This window comes from Tiliqua scincoides, chromosome 2 (genome assembly GCF_035046505.1).
Source record: "Tiliqua scincoides isolate rTilSci1 chromosome 2, rTilSci1.hap2, whole genome shotgun sequence".
In the NCBI taxonomy this organism is placed as follows: domain Eukaryota; kingdom Metazoa; phylum Chordata; class Lepidosauria; order Squamata; family Scincidae; genus Tiliqua; species Tiliqua scincoides.
Window position 1 is genome coordinate 261,659,975 of NC_089822.1, and position 22,568 is coordinate 261,682,542.

The 22,568-nt window shown below is 44.9% G+C and overlaps 1 protein-coding gene and 1 long non-coding RNA gene across 2 annotated transcripts in view; one reads left to right on the forward strand and one right to left on the reverse strand.

The window, feature by feature from the left end:
• The window catches only part of LOC136640542 (uncharacterized), a 72,150-nt gene that overhangs the window by 36,659 nt on the left and 12,923 nt on the right, over positions 1-22,568 (reverse strand). The window lies entirely within an intron of this gene.
• Positions 1,647-17,364, forward strand: LOC136641289 (zinc finger and SCAN domain-containing protein 16-like). Its single transcript, XM_066616996.1, has 6 exons — positions 1,647-1,822; positions 2,208-2,869; positions 3,495-3,636; positions 4,014-4,111; positions 12,176-12,299; positions 16,940-17,364. Exons 2-6 carry the CDS (start codon positions 2,267-2,269, stop codon positions 17,362-17,364), a joined length of 1,392 nt encoding a protein of 463 aa, XP_066473093.1. The 5' UTR covers positions 1,647-1,822; positions 2,208-2,266.

Consider the following 22,568-nt stretch of genomic DNA (forward strand, 5'->3'; position numbering starts at 1 on the left):
CCACTGAGTTCTTCCTTATTCTACTTTTTCATTCGGACATTATCAAGTTTGGCCACACTAAGCTCCCTTTTCTTCCTCCTTTTCTTTCATACATTATCTTTCCAAAATATTTCTTTACTCAGGGTGTGATTGGTCTGTGGAACTCCTTGCCACAGGATGTGGTGACGGCATCTGGCCTGGATGCCTTCAAAAGGGGACTGGACAAGATTCTGGAGGAAAAATCCATTATGGGTTACAAGCCATGATGTGTATGTGCAACCTCCTGATTTTAGAAATGGGCTACGTATCAGAATGCCAGATTCAAGGGAGGGCACCAGGATGCAGGTCTTTTGTTATCTGGTGTGCTCCCTGGTGCATCTGGTGGGCTGCTGTGAGATAGAGGAAGTTGGACTAGATGGGCCTATGGCCTGATCCAGTAGGGCTGTTCTTATGTTCTTAAGTTATGACTCAGTCCTACCTGGGCCTTGTGCTGCCGGAATACGTGGTCTCTGGCAGTGCATGGCCATTTGCGGCAGCCCCAAAACGAGGGCCCCATCGCTGGCCAGAACTGCAGTTAGCAGGCCAGAATCTCTGGGAGGGCCTGGCACTGTTGAAACGTGCAGAAAGTGTTTTGGGGGAGGGGAGCATTGTTTTGAAGGGAGAAGCAGGCTGGAGGGGGTGGGTCTCAGCAGCCAAAGCACACACTGGATCCTATTTTCCATTCTTCAGTCCCCCCACCCCCTTTTTTCCCTGGGCTATGCAGCCAGTGTGTCTGACAAGACAGAAAGGCTCCCAGGAGGCCTACCCAGAGGTAAGTAAAAATATTTTTTATTTTCTCTGGTTAACCTTCTGGTCAACCTCCCCCCCCACCACCACCAATTGGATGCAGTGTGTGCTCCTTCATCAATGGTGAGGGGGATAGGACTGGGCTGTTAGCTGTTCAGGGGGAGACTGCACTGACCCACAGGAGAAGGGGGGACAAGAAGACTCCACAGCAGCTGGGCCAGGGAGCTTGAGTTACTGTGGGGATCCCAGCTTGGTGGGGGGTTCATGATCACTTTTGCCCATCCTCAAATCCTTTCTGTGCTAATGGGGAAAAGTGATCTCCCTGTAACGGAAGCTGTCAGTCCTATCAAGGGTTTCTTTTCAGACTACTGAGGTGGGTGGCCCTGGCTGGTCCTTCAGAGCAGGACCGAGGCCAGGTGGCCTTGCAGTAGATCTCCTGGGCAGGAGTCTGGTCCCCCTCCCTGCAAAGAAGGGGGATCTGGACCCTCAGCAGAGCTGGAATGACTGAGATGCTGCCCTTCTGTGCAAGGGATCATGGGACAGCCTGGCCACACGTGCTGGAGAGGAGCAGGAGGAAGGTGTCTGGCAGGGGAGGGCTTCTTGGGGGGGGGCAGGATGATGGGGATCAGCCCAGCCCAGCTGCAGGGCAGGTAGGGGGGCTGTGGGGAGGGAGGACCCCCAAATCTCCGCATCCTCTTCCAAGGGGTCCGGGAAGGGCGAGGTTGCAGGAGAGATCCGCTTAGGGCTGTTAGGGGAGGGCAGGGGCGGAAGGGTTAAGGTAGGGGCGGCGCAGGGGCGGGGATGCTGGTGGGGACGCCTCTCCCTGAGCGGGGTGGGGAAAGGGGAAGGAGGCGCAGGAAGGGGAGGGCTCCGAGGAGGGACGGAGGTTTGCTGTTGAGTCCCGCAGAGCGGAGCAGAGGGTGCAGCCCGGGAGAGCGACCCGCAGCTCAGCCCCGCCTGGCTCTGGGCTCCCCGCGCGGGCGGTGGGAGGCTGCAGGCGGGGACCCCGCAGGAGGCTCAGCGCAGCTGGATCGGGGCTGAAGGGGTCGCGTGGAAGGTCTGTGGGATGCACAGCCCGGCAAGGAGGGGGGTGGGGGGCTTGTGACCTGCTGCAGGTGCAAGGGGGGAACCAGGATGCGGGTTGTGTCTTGAGGTCTCCCTGAAGCATCTTTTGGACCACTGGAGTCTCACTGTGAGATGCAGGAGGCTGGACTAGACGGGCCCTTGGCCTGATCCTGCAGGGCTCTTCTTATGTGTTTATTACTCCATGACAAAGAAAGGGATGGGAGAGCAGGCGGAAAATCAATGCTGAAGGTTTTACCACTCCCAGGTGGTCCTGAATGTATCCAAGAGCAGAAGTTTAAGTGTGGCTGAGAAGCCACTTTCCCCAGCCAGGTTGCCACCTTCTTCTCTGGCATGACTCTTGTGCCCTTTCCTGGCAGGCAGAAATTCAAGAGGAAGCCATGAATGGACAAACAAGTGGAAAGAGCCCCAATCAGAGATGAGCCAGGCAGGGGGATGCAGCAGTGCTGGGAAGCCCAGTGGCAGCAGTTCCTCCAGACCCTGCAGGCTCCTCAATCTGCACAGGAGAGCCCCGAGCAGTCAGAGGCCGCACCCTGGGATGATGCCAAGGCCTTTCTGGCCTCCTTTGAGCAAGTGGTTGCAGCCTGTCGGTGGCCCAGAGGAGAGTGGGTGGCTCGGCTCCTGCCTTCTCCTGAGTGGGGAAGCCCAGCAAGCCTTCAGCCTCTTGTCAGCCAGAGATAAGGAGGACTATGGGAAAGTGAAGGCTGCTGTCTTGAGAGGTGAAGCCCTGAGAAGGGAGAAGCAGCGCCAGTACTTCTGGCAGTTCTGCTGCCTGGAGCTGGAAGACCTGCGAAGGATGTACAGCCAAGTCCAGGAGCTTTGCTGCCAATGGCTAAAGCCAGAGAGGCACACGAAGGAGCAGATCCTGGAGCTGCTGGTCCTGGAGCAGTTTCTGGCCAGTCTGCCGGCAGACATCCAGAGCTGGGTCCGGGCAGGAGGACCAGACAGCTGTGCCCAGGCTGTGGCCCTGCTGGAGGATTTCCTGATGAACTGGAGAGAGGCTGAGTCAGGGATGTGGCAGGTGAGGTCTTAGTATTTAATTCCATGGTTGGTAACCAGACACAGAATATGGAGTGTGTTGTTTGGAGCTCCTGCCAATCTTCTGCTGAAACTGGAGAGAAGGAATGCAGTTAGGAAAGCCCAAAATGGAACTGACAATCCTCAACCCACTGAAAATCCTTCCCAGTTAAAGCTGAAAGTGATGCTCAGGCATCTTGAAGGAGACTCTGTGTGGGATGCAGCTACTCAAAATAGCCATCTTTGTACCACTACAATTGTTTTCATACACATTTAAGTGTATGGAAATGTTTGCATTAGATACAGATGTGCCTCTTTGCCTGTGCCTTTCAGCACAAAGGGCACAAAATCCCCATGCAAAGCTTTCTTCAGACATAATTGGAGAGCGCTTAACCTGCCATGTCAGACGTCACAACCCAGGGGTTGAGATGGGGAGAAACACTTGCCCACCTTATGTAGTCCTCTCAGCTACATAGTTTCCTTAGCTGCAGGAGGCCTAGAAAGCTGCATAGAGCTTTATTTCCTAGAAACCACATCTGGAATTAGGCAGCAATGGGAATAGGATGCAAGGGAGGAGGATGTGCCTCTTTTTCCTACTGCTCTTAGTAAGAATCTCTTCACAACTTCAGGAGCCCTTGCAAGAGTGGCCTGTGGGTCACCTTGATTCAAAGGAGAAATGCTTGGATGTGGTGCAGGGGGAGATCTCCAAAGAAGACGCAGAGATATTCAGGGACACCAAGCATAATGTCAAAGAGGAGGTTGTCTTGCCCGGTATGGATTCAGCTGCCACAATCAGGGTCACAAAACATAAAGGGAGGGTAACGGTTATGTGACGGTTCTGTGGCTTTAGTGACCATCCAAGCGGAAGAGGGAGTTGCGGGGGGGGGGGTGTTTCTGCCCCAGTTATCCCTTCTGCTCACCCTCCATTTGCCGGATCTAGGGATCTCCAAGTGTATTAGTGGTCAGGGCAGAGGGACTTTCAGTAAGGACGGCATTCATTGCTCCTGGAATGACAGAGCCCCTGAACCAAAGTCTTGCTTGAACACAGCTGTTCAAGGGACCAGAATTTAGCCTGCTTTGCCTCTGGCCACCTCTAAGGATGAACAGAGGTGGACTAAACCGTAAAATGTCCCTTCTGTCACTCACAGGACTTGAAATTGCACGTTCAACCTCAGTGCTTCCGCTTGAGGAACAGGACATGGGTGTAGATGATTTGAGGAAGGCTCTTGACGTCCAGGTGGAGCAGGTTGGTTTGTGCAGGGCCTGGGCCTACACATGGTGGCAGTCCATGTTTTTCTGCTGGAGGTAACCAGGGCCGATCCCTCATGGGGCCAACTGAGGGGTTAGGCTCAGGTTAGAGAGAGCTGGGTGGCACCTCCCTCCCTCTGTCCACTTACCTTTACTGCCTCCTGTGTGTTTTTCACTTCATATCCCCCTTCTTTTTCCAGTTGAGGGTGTGGGAGCGGCAGAATGTGTCGCATGGCCAGTCATGAAGGGACAGCATTTGACACGCATCCTTGGGGGGCTGAATGTCCTTGGGATGCCTTGGGCAGAGCTCTGATTTTCTGGACTCTGCCCCTGGGAAATCTTTGTCTGTTCAAGGAAGTGCCTTTTGATGTCAGAGAAGTACCAGAGTTGCCATTCTTTGCTGTACTGTATGTTGCATCTGTGAGGGTCTGTTGGATCCTGTTTCTGGTGAACATGTACACAGGTGTCAGTGTGCACCTGTAGACATTTAAGGCACCGTCTGATGCACAGAGTCCCATTCTGAACTCTCAGTAAGATACTGGAACTCCCTGTAAGATGCCGACTGTGTTTGTTCTTAGCATTAAAACCCGTATGTATGACTGCACATAGCCCTGTAAAATAGATTCCATAATGATTTATTAATAGGGTTTGATTACACATAATCAAAAGGCATTAAGTAATTGTGAGAGAAACGTACAAAACACTACAGCCTAAAAACAAAGCTGGCTTCCAGTTTTAATTACTCCTGTCTCACCCTTGGTTATTTCAAACATTTGAGAGGAGGCTAGGTGGCCCCGGGGCTACCTGTCAGACCAGGCACCCGTGACAGAATTTATTTATGTATCTATTTATTTACTTCATTTGTACCCCACCATTTTCCCTGAAGTGACCCAAGGCGGCTTACAGCAAAAATTAAAAACAGAATTAAAAACCATGTATTAAAAACAAGATACAAAACACATTAACAGCAAGACATTCTGAAAAACAGCGATCAGATAAAAAGGTGTAAAAGGAGCAGACAGCAGCAGTTTATGAAAAAGGCCCAAGCCTGTAACTTGATGTTTAATGTGTAAGAAATGTTAAAAAGTAAAAGATGTTTAAAAGGCCAGGAACTCAGTGTAAAAAGAAATGTCTTCAGGCCTCACCAGAATGTTTCAAGAATGGGAGCAGTTCAAGGGGAAGGGAGTTCCATAGTGTTGGTGCCACTACTGAGAAGGCCTTCTTTCTTGCCGCCGCCCCACATACCTCCCTGGGCAGTAGCGCTTGTAAAAAGGCCTTCTCCGATGACCTAAGGGGACGAGCCAGATAGTATGGGAGTAGGAGGTCTCTAAAATACCCTGGCCCAGCGCAGTATAGGGCTTTAAAGGTCAAAACCAGCACCTTGATTTGGGCCTGGAAACCAATGGGCAGCCAGTGCAGCCGCTGGAGAAGTGGCCCAACAGAGTCCAACTGCCTACCTCCAGTAATTGCACTGGCTGCTGCATTCTTCACTAGTTGCAGTTTTTGAACCGTCTTCAAGGGCAGCCCCACATAGAGCACTGAGTCTAACCTCAGTGTCACTGTGGCTTGGGTCACCGTGGCCAGGTCTGCACAATCCAAGTACAGCCACACCTGGCAAACTAGCTGAAGCTGAGCAAATGCCCCCTGGGCCATAACTGCCCCCTGAGAATCCAGCAGTGGCTGTGAGTCCAGGTGGACCCCCAAACCATCACCCCTCCCTGCAGTGGCTTCAGGCAGTGGCATCACTAGGGTTCGCGTCACCAGATGTGGGATGCCAGCGCGTCATTCCCAGGCAGTGGGCGGGGCAACACCCCAGGTGGTGGGCGTGGTGATGTACCATCACTCCGCCCCACTGGCTTTTTGGCTGTCTCGTTTGATAGAAGGAAGTTAGAACACATTCTGCATGAAAATACGCATTGATTGATATATAACATGATGGTATTATTATGATATAATAATTATTATTGATATATAACATTATTATTAATAATATTAAAATAATAATTATTATTTTATTAAATAAATATTTATTTATTTAATAAAAATTAATTTATATTATAAATTATATTATATTATAAATTATAAATATTATATAATATATATATTATTAAATTATATAATATATTATATATATTATATATATATTGTATATATAATATATATTATATATATATTGTATATATAATAATTATATATAATATAATTATATATGTAATATATAATTATATTATAATTATATAATATATAATATATTAATATAATTAATTAATTATATAATTAATATAATATTAATATAATAATATTAATATATTTATATAATATATAATATATATTAATATTAATATATTATATAATATATTAATATTATAATATTATAAATTATAAATATTATAAATTATAATATTATAAATATATAATATGATGGTAAAATTATGATTTTAGTTATTTTGGTCACTGATGCTATCACCTGCACCTCGGATGTCAACTTATTAACACCTTATTGCAGCAGTTCTCAAACTTTAAGCACTGGGACCCACTTTTTAGAATAACAGTCTGTCCAAGTCCCACCAGAAGTGATGTCATGGTGGAAGTGACATCCTCAGGCAAATTAAAATAAATAAGTATAAATAATTAAAATAAAACAAATAATTAAATAAGCTGAAGCCAGCCCTGGTCCACCAAGTGAAATTCCTCTGTAGCCTGCCTGCAATAACACCTTCCCCCTCGAAAACCAGTAAGGTTTTCAGCCCTACCCAGTGCCCAGTTCAAGAACTTCTGTTTAAGCCAGATCACTGTCAGGATCCACCTGGCTTTGCAAGTCTCAAAAAGGTTCACCTTATCAGCTGAAGCCTCTGTTTTGATCCTTTTTAGTCCTGGTGGGGGGAGGCTGCCTTCTGGAGCGCTTGTTTAGCTGCAGGTGCATAGGATCAGTATCATTCTGGTAGCATTACACTCTCCTTCACCTGATCTACCACAGCAGCCAAGGCACATTTGCTTACTCATGAGTAAACTCAACCGTGTGGCTTAGTGTCACTTTCCATAGGGCTCAATACATTCATCTGCTTGGAGGGAGGGACTTCCTTCTCAGGTGTTTTTGGGGGCTGCATTCATTGGATCAGGACCATTCTGGAATAATTGGATTCCTCTCAGCTTGCCCTTTTCAATGGACAAAGGCAAGTTTGCCTGCTTTTGAGTAAATGTGCGATACGACTCACTTTCACTTTCCATAGAGATCCATGCATTTTTGTTATCTGGTTATTTGGACATAACCTTTGATAAAAACGAGATATTTCTGTCTGGTGTTTTGCATTGTGTTCTGCTCGCAATTCTGCATCCATCGGTATATAACATGATGGGGTTACTCCTAACCACTGAAATTTAGTGTGTCACCCCCCCAGGAAGCATCACCCCCCCTGTGCATGTCACCTGGTGCGGCCCGCACTCCCCTAGCAACGCCATTGCTGAGAGGTCCTTCTTATACCTTAGAAGATGTTGTTAGCCAGCCAGAGTAGCGAGATCCAGACTCTTCCAGAACGCTGTATCAATCTCTGGGCTATTCACAGGGCCTGATCTCACCCCATCCTAGCCAGAGAATCTCAGCTGAATGCAATCTTAGTGTAATTAGCACATCCTTCTGCACCTAGTTGTACTGGACTTCTTAAATTGGTCCTCTTAGCCACTAAGAAGCAAGATAAGGAGAAACCTTCCCAGCTCCAAATTAGCAAGATTCTCACCAGCTGTGAAAGGAGGGGCTGCAAGCTCCAAACAGGAAGTGGTCATGCCCTAGATTTTGACCCAGACTTCACAACCTGGTCCCATTTTTCTCCCAGAAAAGTGTCTTTCAGGTTTCAGGGCCCACCTGGTATATAAGCACCTGGCGGGAATGGATGTGTGAGGGGGGCAAGAAAGTGTTTAGCCCCCTCCTCCAGCTTGCCTCATAAGAACAAAAGAACATAAGAACAGCCCCACTGGATCAGGCCATAGGCCCATCTAGTCCAGCTTCCTGTATCTCACAGCAGCCCACCAAATGCCCCAGGGAGCACACCCGATAACAAGAGACCTCATCCTGGTGCCCTCCTTTGCATCTGGCATTCTGACATAGCCCATTTCTAAAATCAGGAGGTTGCACATACACATCATGGCTTGTAACCCATAATGGATTTTTCCTCCAGAAACTTGTCCAATCCCCTTTTAAAGGCGTCTAGGCTAGACGCCAGCACCACATCATGTGGCAAGGAGTTCCACAGACCAACCATACGCTGAGTAAAGAAATATTTTCTTTTGTCTGTCCTAACCCGCCCAACACTCAATTTTAGTGGATGTCCCCTGGTTCTGGTATTATGTGAGAGTGTAAAGAGCATCTCCCTATCCACTCTGTCCATCCCCTGCATAATTTTGTATGTCTCAATCATGTCCCCCCTCAGGCGTCTCTTTTCTAGGCTGAAGAGGCCCAAAAGCCGTAGCCTTTCCTCATAAGGAAGGTGCCCCAGCCCCATAATCATCTTAGTCGCTCTCTTTTGCACCTTTTCCATTTCCACTATGTCTTTTTTGAGATGCGGTGACCAGAACTGGACACAATCAGGTGTGGCCTTACCATAGATTTGTACAACAGCATTATAATACTAGCCGTTTTGTTCTCAATACCCTTCCTAATGATCCCAAGCATAGAATTGGCCTTCTTCACTGCCGCCGCACATTGGGTCGACACTTTCATCGACCTGTCCACCACCACCCCAAGATCTCTCTCCTCATCTGTCACAGACAGCTCAGAACCCATCAGCCTATATGTGAAGTTTTGATTTTTTGCCCCAATGTGCATGAATTTACACTTACTGACATTGAAGCACATCTGCCATTTTGCGGCCCATTCTGCCAGTCTGGAGAGATCCTTCTGGAGCTCCTCACAATCACTTCTGGTCTTCACCACTCAGAAAAGTTTGGTGTCGTCTGCAAACTTAGCCACTTCACTGCTCAACCCTGTCTCCAGGTCATTTATGAAGAGGTTGAAAAGCACCAGTCCCAGGACAGATCCTTGGGGCACACCGCTTTTCACCTCTCTCCATTGTGAAAATTGCCCATTGACACCCACTCTCTGCTTCCTGGCCTCCAACCAGTTCTCAATCCACGAGAGGACCTGTCCTCTAATTCCCTGACTGTGGAGTTTTTTCAGTAGCCTTTGGTGAGGGACCGTGTCAAACGCCTTCTGAAAGTCCAGATATATAATGTCCACGGGTTCTCCCGCATCCACATGCCTGTTGACCTTTTCAAAGAATTCTATAAGGTTTGTGAGGCAAGACTTACCCTTACAGAAGCCATGCTGACTCTCCCTCAGCAAGGCCTGTTCGTCTATGTGTTTTGAGATCCTATCTTTGATGAGGCATTCCACCATCTTACCCGGTATGGATGTTAGGCTGACCGGCCTATAGTTTCCCAGGTCCCCTCTCTTTCCCTTTTTAAAAATAGGCGTGACATTTGCTATCCTCCAATCTTCTGGCACCATGGCCGTTTTGAGGGACAAGTTGCATACCTTAGTCAAGAGGTCTGCAACTTCATTCTTCAATTCCTTAATAACTCTTGGGTGGATGGCATCAGGGCCCGGTGACTTATTGATCTTTAATTTATTAATGAGGTCTGAAACATCTTCTCTTTTAACCTCTATCTGACTTAACTCCTCGGTCAGGAGGGGCCGTTCGGGCAGCGGTATCTGCCCAAGGTCTTCTGCCGTGAAGACAGATGCAAAGAATTCATTTAATTTCTCTGCCATCTCTAAGTCTCCTTTTATCTCCCCTTTCCCTCCATCACCATCCAGAGGGCCAACCGCTTCTCTGGCGGGTTTCCTGCTTCTAACATATTTGAAGAAGCTTTTATTATTCCCTTTAATGTTGCTGGCCATGCGTTCCTCATAGTCTCGCTTGGCCTCCAGAATCACCTTCTTACATTTCTTTGGCCACAGTTTTTTTCCTTTTTATTCTCCTCATTAGGGCAAGACTTCCATTTACGGAAGGAAGCTTCCTTGCCCTTCACAGCCTCTCTAACTTGGCTGGTTAGCCATGCGGGCACCCTCCTGGATTTAGTGGAACCCTTCTTTCTTTGCGGTATACACCTCTGCTGGGCCTCTATTACTGTTGTTTTAAGCAGCCTCCATGCACTCTGGAGAGATTGGCCTCTTTTTACCCTCCCTTTCAACCTCCTAACCAGCCTCCTCATTTGAAGGAAGTCCACCCGTCGGAAGTCAAGGGTTTTTGTTAGAGATTTGCCTGGTATTCTTCCCCCAACGTGCACGTCAAAACGGATCGCAGCATGATCACTGTTCCCCAATGGCTCAGTAACGTTTACATCTCTAACCAGGTCCTGCGTACCGCACAATATTAAATCCAGAGTCACCTGTCCTCTGGTGGGCTCCGTGACTAGCTGATCTAAGCCACAGTCATTTAGCACATCAAGAAATCCGGTTTGCTTATCGTGACCAGAACACAAATTGACCCAGTCAATATGAGGATAATTGAAGTCCCCCATGATTACAACCCTGTCCCTCCTTGTCATCTCCCTGATCTGTTTCCTCATTTCAAGGTCCCCATCAGCTTTTTGGTCTGGAGGACTATAGCACGCCCCCAGTATTACATCGCTGCACAAGCCTGGTAATTTAACCCACAGAGATTCTACGGTGGAGTCGGACCCACCTTCAATCTCTACTTTGCTGGATTCTATCCCTTCCTTAACATAAACGGCCATCCCACCTCCAACACGCCCCTGCCTGTCCCTCCTGTAGAGTTTATAGACCGGGATTGCGGTATCCCACTGATTCTCCGCATTGCACCAGGTTTCCGTTACGCCCACTATGTCAATATTTTCCCTTGTCACCAGACATTCCAGTTCTCCCACCTTTGCTCATAGACTTCGGGCATTCGCATAAAAGCATTTGTACACGGAATGCCCTAGGATGTGCTGCTTATTTGCTCCTTTGTTCCCGCATCCTCTCATTGTGCCAAACCATCTATCACATCCCATCACACTACCTTTCCCAATTTCTTCTCCTACTCTGCCTTTGTCTTGTTGTTCTCTAACCTCCCCATCCTCATCCCATAGGGATGAGGAGTCCCGAACCAGATGCCCCTCGGCTCCTGTCGGCCTTCCCCCAGGGATCGGTTTAAAAGCTGCTCTGCCACCTTTTTAATGTTATGCGCCAGCAGTCTGGTTCCATTCTGGTTCAAGTGGAGCCCGTCCCTCTTGTACAGGCCCCGCTTGTCCCAAAAAGTTCCCCAGTGCCTAACGAATCTAAACCCCTCCTCCCTACACCACCGTCTCATCCACGCATTGAGACCCCTGATCTCCGCCTGCCTAGCTGGCCCTGCGCGTGGAACAGGTAGCACTTCAGAGAACGCTACCTTTGAGGTCCTGGCTTTCAGCTTCCTGCCTAAAAGCCTAAATTTGGCTTCCAGGACCTCCCAGCTACACTTGCCCACGTCGTTGGTGCCAACATGCACCACAGCCGCTACCTCTCCCCCAGCACTGTCTACTAGCCTGTCTAGACAAGAAGTGATGTCCGCAACCTTTGCACCAGGCAGGCAAGTCACCATGCGGTCCTCACATCCGTCGCAAACCCCCCTCTCTATGTTTGTAATAATCGAATCCCCCACTACAAGAAACCCCCGACCCCCCTCCTGCCGAGGAGTATCCCTAGTGCGTTCGGATACGGGCCCATCCCCTGGAGAAGCTTTCATCCTCCTTGGTATAAAGCTTTCATCCTGTCTCCCATTCACTTATGAAGCCATCTAGATTCTCACACACAGGTCCACATTTTACAAGTATGACTGCATTATTTACAACACAGATATGCTACAACGTACATACAGGCCCACTCACCATAGCTAGCTCAGCTGTCCCTGCACGCCATGGTCAATTCTTTCGAGTGTTTGCATATACCGTTTTTGAAAGCTGAGTCTACCTGAAGTCTTCCGGATTATGGAGTTAAAAGGGCATGAAGTCACATCTGTGAATTAACCCTATTCCTTGTGCAACAAAATCTGAAGTGGGTGGTGGAATGTTTTCCTATGTCCTGCAGGCAACGAACCCCAAGAAGACGGATGTGTCTTTCCACGTGGTTGAGCAGGTGCCGATGCAGTCCAACCAACAGACCACATTCTGGAAAGTTCTGCAGGAGGATGGTGAGAATGTGGATTCCCTGGGTAAGGACCTGCTCTGCTCCGTTCCAGTAAATGCTGTAAAAAAAACTGCGCATCACACTTTTATAATTTGAGATATGCACATTTATTTACTGTTCAGAAGGGGATCTGTGTACACAACACATCATGAATGACAGAAATACTGTATGTTTTTAATCATACGTGTTGTGGCTAAAATATTGAGAAAGTGATCAAGAAGTGAATGGAAATATGGATGGACGGGCTGCAGCCAAGGAAATTTATAGGTTCCAGCACTTCCTTCTTTTGGGGTGTTGCGCTGCACCCTTCTTTCTGCTGGTACTTTCTTCTTTCTTTCTCTGCCCTCAGGTGCACCCCTTTTTGCCTCTTCCAAAATTGTTGAGCATGGCAGCCTTTGCCCCTTTCTGTAGTACAGTGGTTCCCACATGCACCCTGAACACTGTGCCCTTCTTTGATGGCGCCCTGTCACGGTGGCACTGCACCACAGAAGGATGAGATGGCCGCCACCATGTCCTTGAGATCTTGAGTGGGGCTTCCCCAGCCTTCCTAATGCCTTTGAAAAGCATAAAAAGTCACTTCCAATCTTACGAGAAAACAGAAATTCAGTTATCTGCGCGGGGTATATAATGAGAGATCTTGGGGATGGGGCTCAAGCCTAAACACAGAATTCATGTTTGATTCATACTTTATACAATATTTTTAATTTGTATGGAAAATGGTCTATGCATAAAACACAGTTTGTGATGTTATTTCTTAAGGCAAAAAATGTAAAAAAAATTTTTTGTTGATGCTCAAAGAAGTTCCATACTTGGAAATTCCACATAAGGAGGAATGGACTTTGGGCCTAATCCTATCCAAATTTCCAGGGTTCATGCAGCCCCCAGTTCAGGAAACAAATGTTACCTTCAGGAGTGCTTTGTGACTGCCCCCCCCCCATTGGCATGGCTGCATCAGCATTGGAATGATGGACAGGACTGGACCCGCATTTCACATTCATGGTCAATATTTGTGTATATATGATGTCACTCGTCCATTGTATCATTTTTTTAAAAAACTTACATCTAATTGATTTACCGTAAGTAGAAAAAAGAATGTGAAACACAAAGGAAAGGCTCCATGAATGCTTTTCTTATTGAAAAGATAATAAATGTTTGCCTGTTTCTCTCTCTTTGGACCTCAAAGTTGACCTGGCCCCCCATCCAGTAAAAAAGGAAGAGACCTTTGTCCCAGATCCTGTGCAAAGTCCAAGATTCCCAGGCCAGGACTTGGATAAGGAGTTGCAGGAACCAAGAAAGAGCTTCTCTCAGAGATCAAATTTGTTAGGACATCAGCGGGTCCAGAAAGGAAAGAAACCACACCAATGTCCTGAGTGTGGAAAAAAATTCTCTTGGAGATCAAGTTTCTTAAGGCATCAGAACATTCATACTGGAGAGAAACCTCACACATGCAAGCAAGGCACAGCAACCTGGGAGGCAAGTTGCAGCAGAAGCACTGAGCAGTACGTGGCTCGGCCTCATCATTTATTCACATAATTCCTCTTCCTCAAGGTAAGCTGCTGGCTCTTAGGATTGTCTCCAGCCCCCTCCTGCACCTCTCAAACTGTGTAAGGCTGCAATCCCAACTCCTACCTTACCTCACTTAACAGGGAGTAAGCCCCACTGAATACAAGGGGTCTTACGCCTTAGTAGATACGAGTAGATAAAAGTGCAACAAGTACTTTCAACAAGTGCTTGCTATTTTAAAATGTTAGCTAACATTTCTCACTCACTTTAACACATAAAAACACCCAATTTAATTAAATTTGATGTCATTGCTGCGGAGGGGGACTAAGGAATTTTTTTTGCACCCGGCAGCAACTTGATTAGCTACGCCAAAGATGGACTTGAGTGACACGTCTAGACAGAATGAACAGGACAAAGACCGCCATGCTAGCCTGGGCTAAGGCACCCATCCTGGAAACACCACCTCTTTTCACCCTGCTGTGATGGTTACACAATTTTATTCACAGAGATTTCTACACCTGCACGATCTCTCTTTTGCAAGTGCTTTGTGTGTGTTTCTCCCACTGCCTCCTAGCCCTGCTTTTCCTTTTCAAAGTCTTGGGTTTGCACTATATCAACCAGTTCTCAGCCTCAGCTATATTATCTCCCTCCAACATGTGCTCCTTAATGTCCCTTGAGCGCCACCCTGTTTCTGTGGGTGTATTCCCCATGCTCAGCAGATAAACAAGGCATGCTTCCATAGTTCCTGCCATTAGACTGGCCCCATCTTCCCTGCTGAGAATTCTCTCTATTGATCACATTCTCTTCTCCCTGCAGAAGGCAGAGGAAAGAACTCTGACCAGGCTTCCTTTACTGCTCCTCTTCTGCCTCCTTGCTGTGGGATTTCTTCCTCCTCTTGCTCTTTCAAGGGGATGTGTGAATTGTCTGCATTCTACAAGCCAAGCCAAACTGTGCATTGAGGTTATCCAAACCATTTATTCCACAGCTGCTAGTCAGAGGGTGAGGCAATGGAGCTCTGTGTGGCCCTGAGAACTTTGCCTATCCCAAGTCATGTGACTGCACAGCAACTGCCATTTGTCAGCCAATAAATGCAGACTGACAGTTACATAGCACTGAGCTCATCAAAGTTCAGACTCCTGACCTTAGCTTGACACAGCGGCTTCGTGCCACCACGCACTGTCACAAATGTGCTGTAAGGCACTTCTGCGAGTCCTACTTCTGGGCTACTGCCTGTGCTAACCCAGCACTGGCCAGCACCAGGCAACGCGAGGTAGCTCCAGGTGGTCTGAGGAGCGCAGGGTGCGGCAACAGCTGTTCTTGGTGCCGCTGCAACTATGTGCCCAGGGCAGCTCAGGATTGGGCTGTAACTCTCCTTAAATGATTGCAGCATAAGCCTACAAATTGTTACAAACATGGGAAAATACATGACTAACATCATAGTTTGAGAAAACATTGGACCTTCTGTTGAATTCTCCCTAAGCAAAATTGTTAATTTATCCATCTCCGCATAATCCATAAGTCTTATCCACCATTCCTCCACCGAAGGTATATTCATAGTCTTCCAATTTTGAGCATAAAGTATTCTGGCAGCGCTTATCATATACAAAAATAAAACTTCATTTTTTCTTTCCACATATTCATCTGTCATACCTAATAAAAATACTTCTGGCTTCAATTGTATATTTGTTTTTAAGATCAACTGTATATGTGCATGAATTTGTGACCAATATTTTTTAACTTTTGAACATGTCCACCACATGTGGCAAAATGTTCCCTCTTGTTTCTTACATTTCCAACAACTATTGGACATAGTTTCATACATTTTGGCTAATTTACTTGGTGTCACATACCAACGATAGATCATCTTATATATATTTTCCTTAATATTAACATTCAAAGTAAATTTTGTCTGTCTTATCCATAATTTCTCCCATCTGTCCATTGAAAGTTCATGGCCCACATTTTTTGCCCACTGGATCATGCATTCTGGAACCTGTTCATCTTCTGTTTCAAACTTCAAAAGCAATTTATATATTTTAGATATTATCTGCTCAACTGATCTTAATTGTTTCTCCAATATTGTCTCTCCCTCTTCAAAACCATATAATTTTTTATCAATTTTTGTAAATACATAAACCATTGGCAGTCAAAACCCTCTACAATCAATTCTTCTCTAGACTTCAAAATACATTGACCTTGATTAAATTTCAATAAATTCTTAAACAATAACCATTTATCTCTTGGTACAGTTCCCAAACCAAAATGTGCTTCTTGTGGTGAAGTTAAGAGTGGAATTTTGTTGTAAAACCTTTTCTTATAACGATTCCATATCTTCCACAGTGCATGTCTAACATAATGATTCTTAAATTCCATATTCACTTTCAACTTATCATACCAAAGATATCCATGCCAACCAAATCTTAAATCATATCCTTCTAACTTCAACAATTTTTTGTTTCTCAACAATATCCATTCTTTAAGCCACAGAAAACAACATGATGCATAATAAGTCTTCAGATCAGGCAGTCCTAAACCTCCTCTTTCTTATCTTGCAAAATCTTAAATTTCACTCTCGGTTTTTTCCCTTGCCATATAAAACCTGTCACATCTTTCTGCCACTCTTTAAAAGGTTTATCAGAAAGTAATATTGGTATATTCTGGAAGAGAAAAAGCATTTTTGGTAGTACATTCATTTTAATTACAGATATTCTTCCCAAAAAAGATAATTTCAACCTTTCCCATCTTGCAAAATCTTTTTTGATTTCACCCCAAACTTTAACATAATTATTTTGAAATAACATACAATTCGTATTTGTCAAAATAATGTGGATTATAATGAGAGATCTTGGGGATGGGGCTCAAGCCTAAACACAGAATTCATGTTTGATTCATATTTTATACAATATTTTTAATTTGTATGGAAAATGGTTTATGCATAAAACACAGTTTGTGATGTTATTTCTTAAGGCAAAAATGTAAAAAAAATTTTTTGTTGATGCTCCAAAAATTTCCATACTTGGAAATTCCTGATAAGGGATGCCCCACCTGTAGTACTTTTAGTGAAGGAGTTCTGGTGTGACACTTCCTTCCTAATGGAATGTTTTTTTTCAGGAGGAATGGACTTTGGGCCTAAGTCCTGAAAATGCCCTGTCTGCGGAAAAGAATTCTCTCATAGATCAACTTTATTAAGACATCAGATCATTCATACTGGGCAGAAACCTCACAAGTGTCCTGACTGTGGTAAAAGCTTCGCTCAGAGAGCAAGTTTGTTAACCCATCAGGTGACCCACACAGGAGAGAAACCTCACAAGTGTCCTGAGTGTGGGAAAGAATTCTATCGGAGATCAAATTTCTTAAGGCAACAGATGATCCACACAGAAAAGAAACCACATCGGTGTCCTGACTGTGGAGAAAGTTTCCCGGAGAGATCAACTCTATTGGCACATCAGATGATCCACACAGGAAAGAAAGCACAGCAGTGTCCTGACTGTGAGAAAAAATTCCCTCAGAGATCAGCTTTAGTTAGACATCAGAAAATTCATTCTGAGATAAATCCTACGGGTGTCGTGTTTGTGGGAGAAGTTTAAATGAGAACTGAATACTGATGAGCCCCCAGAACATGTCCCACATGGGTTCACGGTCAATAGGCTGAAGGTTCAAATGTTTTCTCTTTTTTTTTTCCACTTTTTTCTCTTTTTTTTGATCATTTATTTATTTAACTATAATAAACATAAAATAGAAAAACAAATACATACATAAACAAAATTCTAATAAAGCAGCACGAGTGAAGCCAAAACATTCCCATACTTATAATCCAAATACATACAGTCCAAACATTAACAAATGCTAGTCTATACCACTAATACTTCAAAATCAATCTTCAAATCCAAAATACCTCAAATCCCCATCATCTCTCTGATTCAAAAAATCAATAACTGGACTCCAATTCTTCAAAAAGTTTTCTGTTAAATTAAGTTTCAGAAAATTGAGGAGGAAATTAAAAGAAAATTGAGAAGGAAATCAAAAAATCTATAACTGGACTCCAATTCTTCAAAAAGTTTTCTGTTAAGTTTCAGAAAATTGAGGAGGAAATTAAAAAGAAGGAATATGAATTAATAGAAGTCCCAGGAGATTAAAAAAAATAGTACAAAAAATAAAAGATTTACCGCATCAATTATCTTTGATGATGGTGAATCAAATGGAAATTAAATTAAAGTTTGTGAAACAAAGATATTTTGAGCATGCCAATAAACCAGGGAAATGGTTGGCCTACAAATTGAGGAAGCAGAGAGAGAAGAGAGTAATTTTAAAATTGCAGGAGGCGGGAAAAATGTATACTGATCAGGAGGATATTAAAAAAATAATTACAAATTATGCTAATTTATACAAAAGTTAAAAAATAGATCAAGTAAAGAACTACTTGGATAAACAAAATTTACCAAAAATGTCTGAAGAACAAAGGGAAATTTTAAATAATAGAATAACTATGTGAAGTTGTAGAGGCAATAAAGAAGATTAATATAGATAAAACTCTGGGTCCAGATGGTTTAACAGGTAGATTCTATAAATATTTAGAAGAAGAAGTAAGTTTACCATTGCATAACACGATGAATGATATTTTGCAGACTGGGAAAATGCCAGATTCATGGAAAGCAGCAAATATAACTTTGATTCCTAAAGAAGGACAGGATTTGATGGATATAAAAAATTACAGACCTATTTCCTTGTTGAATAATGATTGTAAAATATTTACAGCAATTTTAGCAAACAGAATGAAGAAGATATGATAAAAGGATAGAGAAACAATTAGCATTGATTTTTTTGGACTTTGAGAAGGCGTTTGACAATTTGAGATGGACTTTCTTGATTGCTGTCTTAGAGAAGATGAACTTTGGAGGGAACTTTATTCAATGGATAAACTGTGCAGGTAGTGGTAAATGGAGAACTATCAACAGTGTTTGAGATTCAAAAAGGAACATGACAAGGATGTCCATTGTCGCTACTTTTATTTATACTTGCCCTAGAAGTGTTGTGTAGAGATATTAGACAAGATGAAAGACTACATGGTGCAAAGATTAAAAATGAATGCTTTAAATTAAGAGCATTTGCAGATGATATGGTTTTGATCTTAGAAAAACCGTTAAAAGACATAGAATTGTTGATGGATGCAGCCATGCCAATGGGGGGGGCAGTCACAAAGCACTCCTGAAGGTAACATTTGTTTCCTGAACTGGGGGCTGCATGAACCCTGGAAATTTGGATAGGATTAGGCCCAAAGTCCATTCCTCCTTATGTGGAATTTCCAAGTATGGAACTTCTTTGAGCATCAACAAAAATTTTTTTTTACATTTTTTGCCTTAAGAAATAACATCACAAACTGTGTTTTATGCATAAACCATTTTCCATACAAATTAAAAATATTGTATAAAGTATGAATCAAACATGAATCCTGTGTTTAGGCTTGAGCCCCATCCCCAAGATCTCTCATTATATACCCCGCGCAGATAACTGAATTTCTGTTTTCTCGTAAGATTGGAAGTGACTTTTTATGCTTTTCAAAGGCATTAGGAAGGCTGGGGAAGCCCCACTCAAGATCTCAAGGACATGGTGGCGGCCATCTCATCCTTCTGTGGTGCAGTGCCACCGTGACAGGGCGCCATCAAAGAAGGGCACAGTGTTCAGGGTGCATGTGGGAACCACTGTACTACAGAAAGGGGCAAAGGCTGCCATGCTCAACAATTTTGGAAGAGGCAAAAAGGGGTGCACCTGAGGGCAGAGAAAGAAAGAAGAAAGTACCAGCAGAAAGAAGGGTGCAGCGCAACACCCCAAAAGAAGGAAGTGCTGGAACCTATAAATTTCCTTGGCTGCAGCCCGTCCATCCATATTTCCATTCACTTCTTGATCACTTTCTCAATATTTTAGCCACAACACGTATGATTAAAAACATACAGTATTTCTGTCATTCATGATGTGTTGTGTACACAGATCCCCTTCTGAACAGTAAATAAATGTGCATATCTCAAATTATAAAAGTGTGATGCGCAGTTTTTTTTACAACATTTACTGGAACGGAGCAGAGCAGGTCCTTACCCAGGGAATCCACATTCTCACCATCCTCCTGCAGAACTTTCCAGAATGTGGTCTGTTGGTTGGACTGCATCGGCACCTGCTCAACCACGTGGAAAGACACATCCGTCTTCTTGGGGTTCGTTGCCTGCAGGACATAGGAAAACATTCCACCACCCACTTCAGATTTTGTTGCACAAGGAATAGGGTTAATTCACAGATGTGACTTCATGCCCTTTTAACTCCATAATCCGGAAGACTTCAGGTAGACTCAGCTTTCAAAAACGGTATATGCAAACACTCGAAAGAATTGACCATGGCGTGCAGGGACAGCTGAGCTAGCTATGGTGAGTGGGCCTGTATGTACGTTGGAGCGCATATGTGTGTTTTAAGTAACGCGGACATACTTGTAAAATGTGGACCTATGTGTGAGAATCTAGATGGCTTCTCAAGATTCATAAGTGAATGGGAGACAGGTTCAAAGCTTTATACCAAGGAGGCAAGCTGGAGAAGGAGGCTAAACACTTTCTTGCCCCCTCACACATCCATTCCTGCCAGGTGCTTATATTCCAGGTGGGCCCTGAAACCTGAAAGACACTTTTCTGGGAGAAAAATGGGACCAGGTTGTCAAGTCTGGGTAAAAATCTAGGCCGTGTTCACCTCCTGTTTGGAGCTTGCAGCCATCCTTTCACAGCTGGTGAGAATCTTGCTAATTTGGAGGTGGGAAGGTTATCTTGCTACTTAGTGGCTAAGAGGACCAATTTAAGAAGGCCAGTACAACTAGGTGCAGAAAGATTTGCTAATTACACAAAGATTTCATTCAGCTGAGATTCTCCGGCCAGTGGCGTCGCTAGGGGAGTGTAGGGGGTGCAGTGACACGCAAGGGGGGTGATGCATACTGGGGGAATGACACGCTAAAATCGCGGTTTTAGGAGCAACCCCCATCATGCCATATATCATTGAATGTGGAATTTCGAACGGAATGCAGCTAAAAAATCCAGAGTGAAATAGCTCCTTTCCTTCAAAGGTTATGGTCAAAAAACCAGAAAAAAAATGCATGGAGCCCTATGGAAAGTGAAACTGAGCTGTATCATGCATTTACTTGCAAATAGGCATACTTGCCATAGTCCCTTGGAAAGGGCAGGCTGAGAGGAGTCCAATGACACCAGAATGGTCCAGATCCAATGAATGCAGCCCCCCAAAAGCACTCAAGGAGGTCCCTGCCTCCCAGCTGCAAATGTATTGAGCTCTATGGAAAGTGAAACAAAGCCATGTGGCCACGTTTACTCGTGAGTAGGTGAACTTGCCTTAGTCCGTCGGAAAGGGCAGGCTGACAGGACTCCATTGTCAGAATGGTCCTGATCCAAAGAATGCAGCCCCCCAAAAGCACCAGAGAAGGAGGTCCCTCCCTCCCAGCTGTAAATGTATTGAGCCCGATGGAAAGCAAAACTAAGCCACACGGCCACGTTTACATGCAAGTAGGCAGATGCGCCTCAGCTTGTGATCAGGCCAGGCAAAGGAGAATGTGAGGGCCCCAGAATAGTCCCGATCCAATGGAACTGGAGCACAACAAATGCTCCAGAAGGCAGCCTCTCCCCCCACCACTAAAAAGGACAAAAAAAAAGAGGCTTGAACTCATAAGGGGAAAGTTTTCTATTTTGCACTTGCAAAGCCAGGTGGGTCTTTATCTTGATGTGCTTGAAATAGAAGAACTTTCAACTGGGCACTGGGAAGGGCTGAAAATCTTACTGATTCTTTATGGGGGGTTGTTATTGCAGGCAGACTACAGAGAATTCACTTGGTAGGACAGGGCTGGCTCCCCCTTGTTTAATTATTTCTTTTATTTCAATTTAATTATTTATAGTTATTTATTTTAATTTGCTTGATGATGTCACTTCTGGCCATGAGATCACTTCCAATGGGTCCTGGACAGATTGTCATTCTAAAAAGTGGGTCCTGGTGCTAAAAGATTGAGAACTGCTGTAATAAGTTGTTTGTAAGTTGACACGGGTGTGCGTGTGTGTAAGACTCTACAAGTTTTCAAAATCACTAAAATCAGAGTTTGGTGGAATAATAACATCATGTTATATATCAATCAAAGTGCAATTTCATGCAGAATGTAATGAAACAAATCATATTGTAATATCTGTATTCTATCAAAAGATACAGCCAAAAAACCATTGTGGGCGGCCGTACAAACCTCCGTCCCTTCTGGAATTAGTCCACCTGGACTCACAGCCGCTGCTCGATTCTCAGGGGGCAGTTGTGGCCAGGGGGGACCTTTGCTCAGCTTTGGCTGGTTCGCCAGGGGTGGCCACACTTGGATTGTGCAGATCTGGCCACAGTGACCCATGCCACAGTGACACTGAGGTTAGATTATTTTTAACGCTCTCTATGTGGGGCTGCCCTTGAAGATGGTTCGAAAACTGCAATTAGTGAAGAATGCAGCGGCCTGTGCAATACTGGAGGTAGGCAGTTTGACTCTGTTGGGCCACTTCTGCAGCGGCTGCACATTTGTTTCCAGGCCCAAATCAAGGTGCTGGTTTTGACCTTTACAGCCCTATACTGCGCTGGGCCAGGGTATCTTACGAGACCGCATATGCCCATACAATCTGGCCCGTTCCCTTAGGTCATTGGAGAAGACCTTTTTACAAGTGCTACTGCCCAAGGAGGTACGTGGGGCAGTGGCAAGAAATAGGGCCTTCTCAGTAGTGGCACCAACACT

Excerpts from the sequence above, each read along its gene's own strand:
- LOC136641289 (XM_066616996.1), top strand. The coding sequence starts at position 2,267 with ATGAGCCAGGCAGGGGGATGCAGCAGTGCTGGGAAGCCCAGTGGCAGC. Across the intron at positions 2,870-3,494 it reads CTGAGTCAGGGATGTGGCAG|GAGCCCTTGCAAGAGTGGCC; the intron begins GTGAGGTCTTAG and ends TCACAACTTCAG. Across the intron at positions 12,300-16,939 it reads TGAGAATGTGGATTCCCTGG|AATTCTCTCATAGATCAACT; the intron begins GTAAGGACCTGC and ends TCTGCGGAAAAG.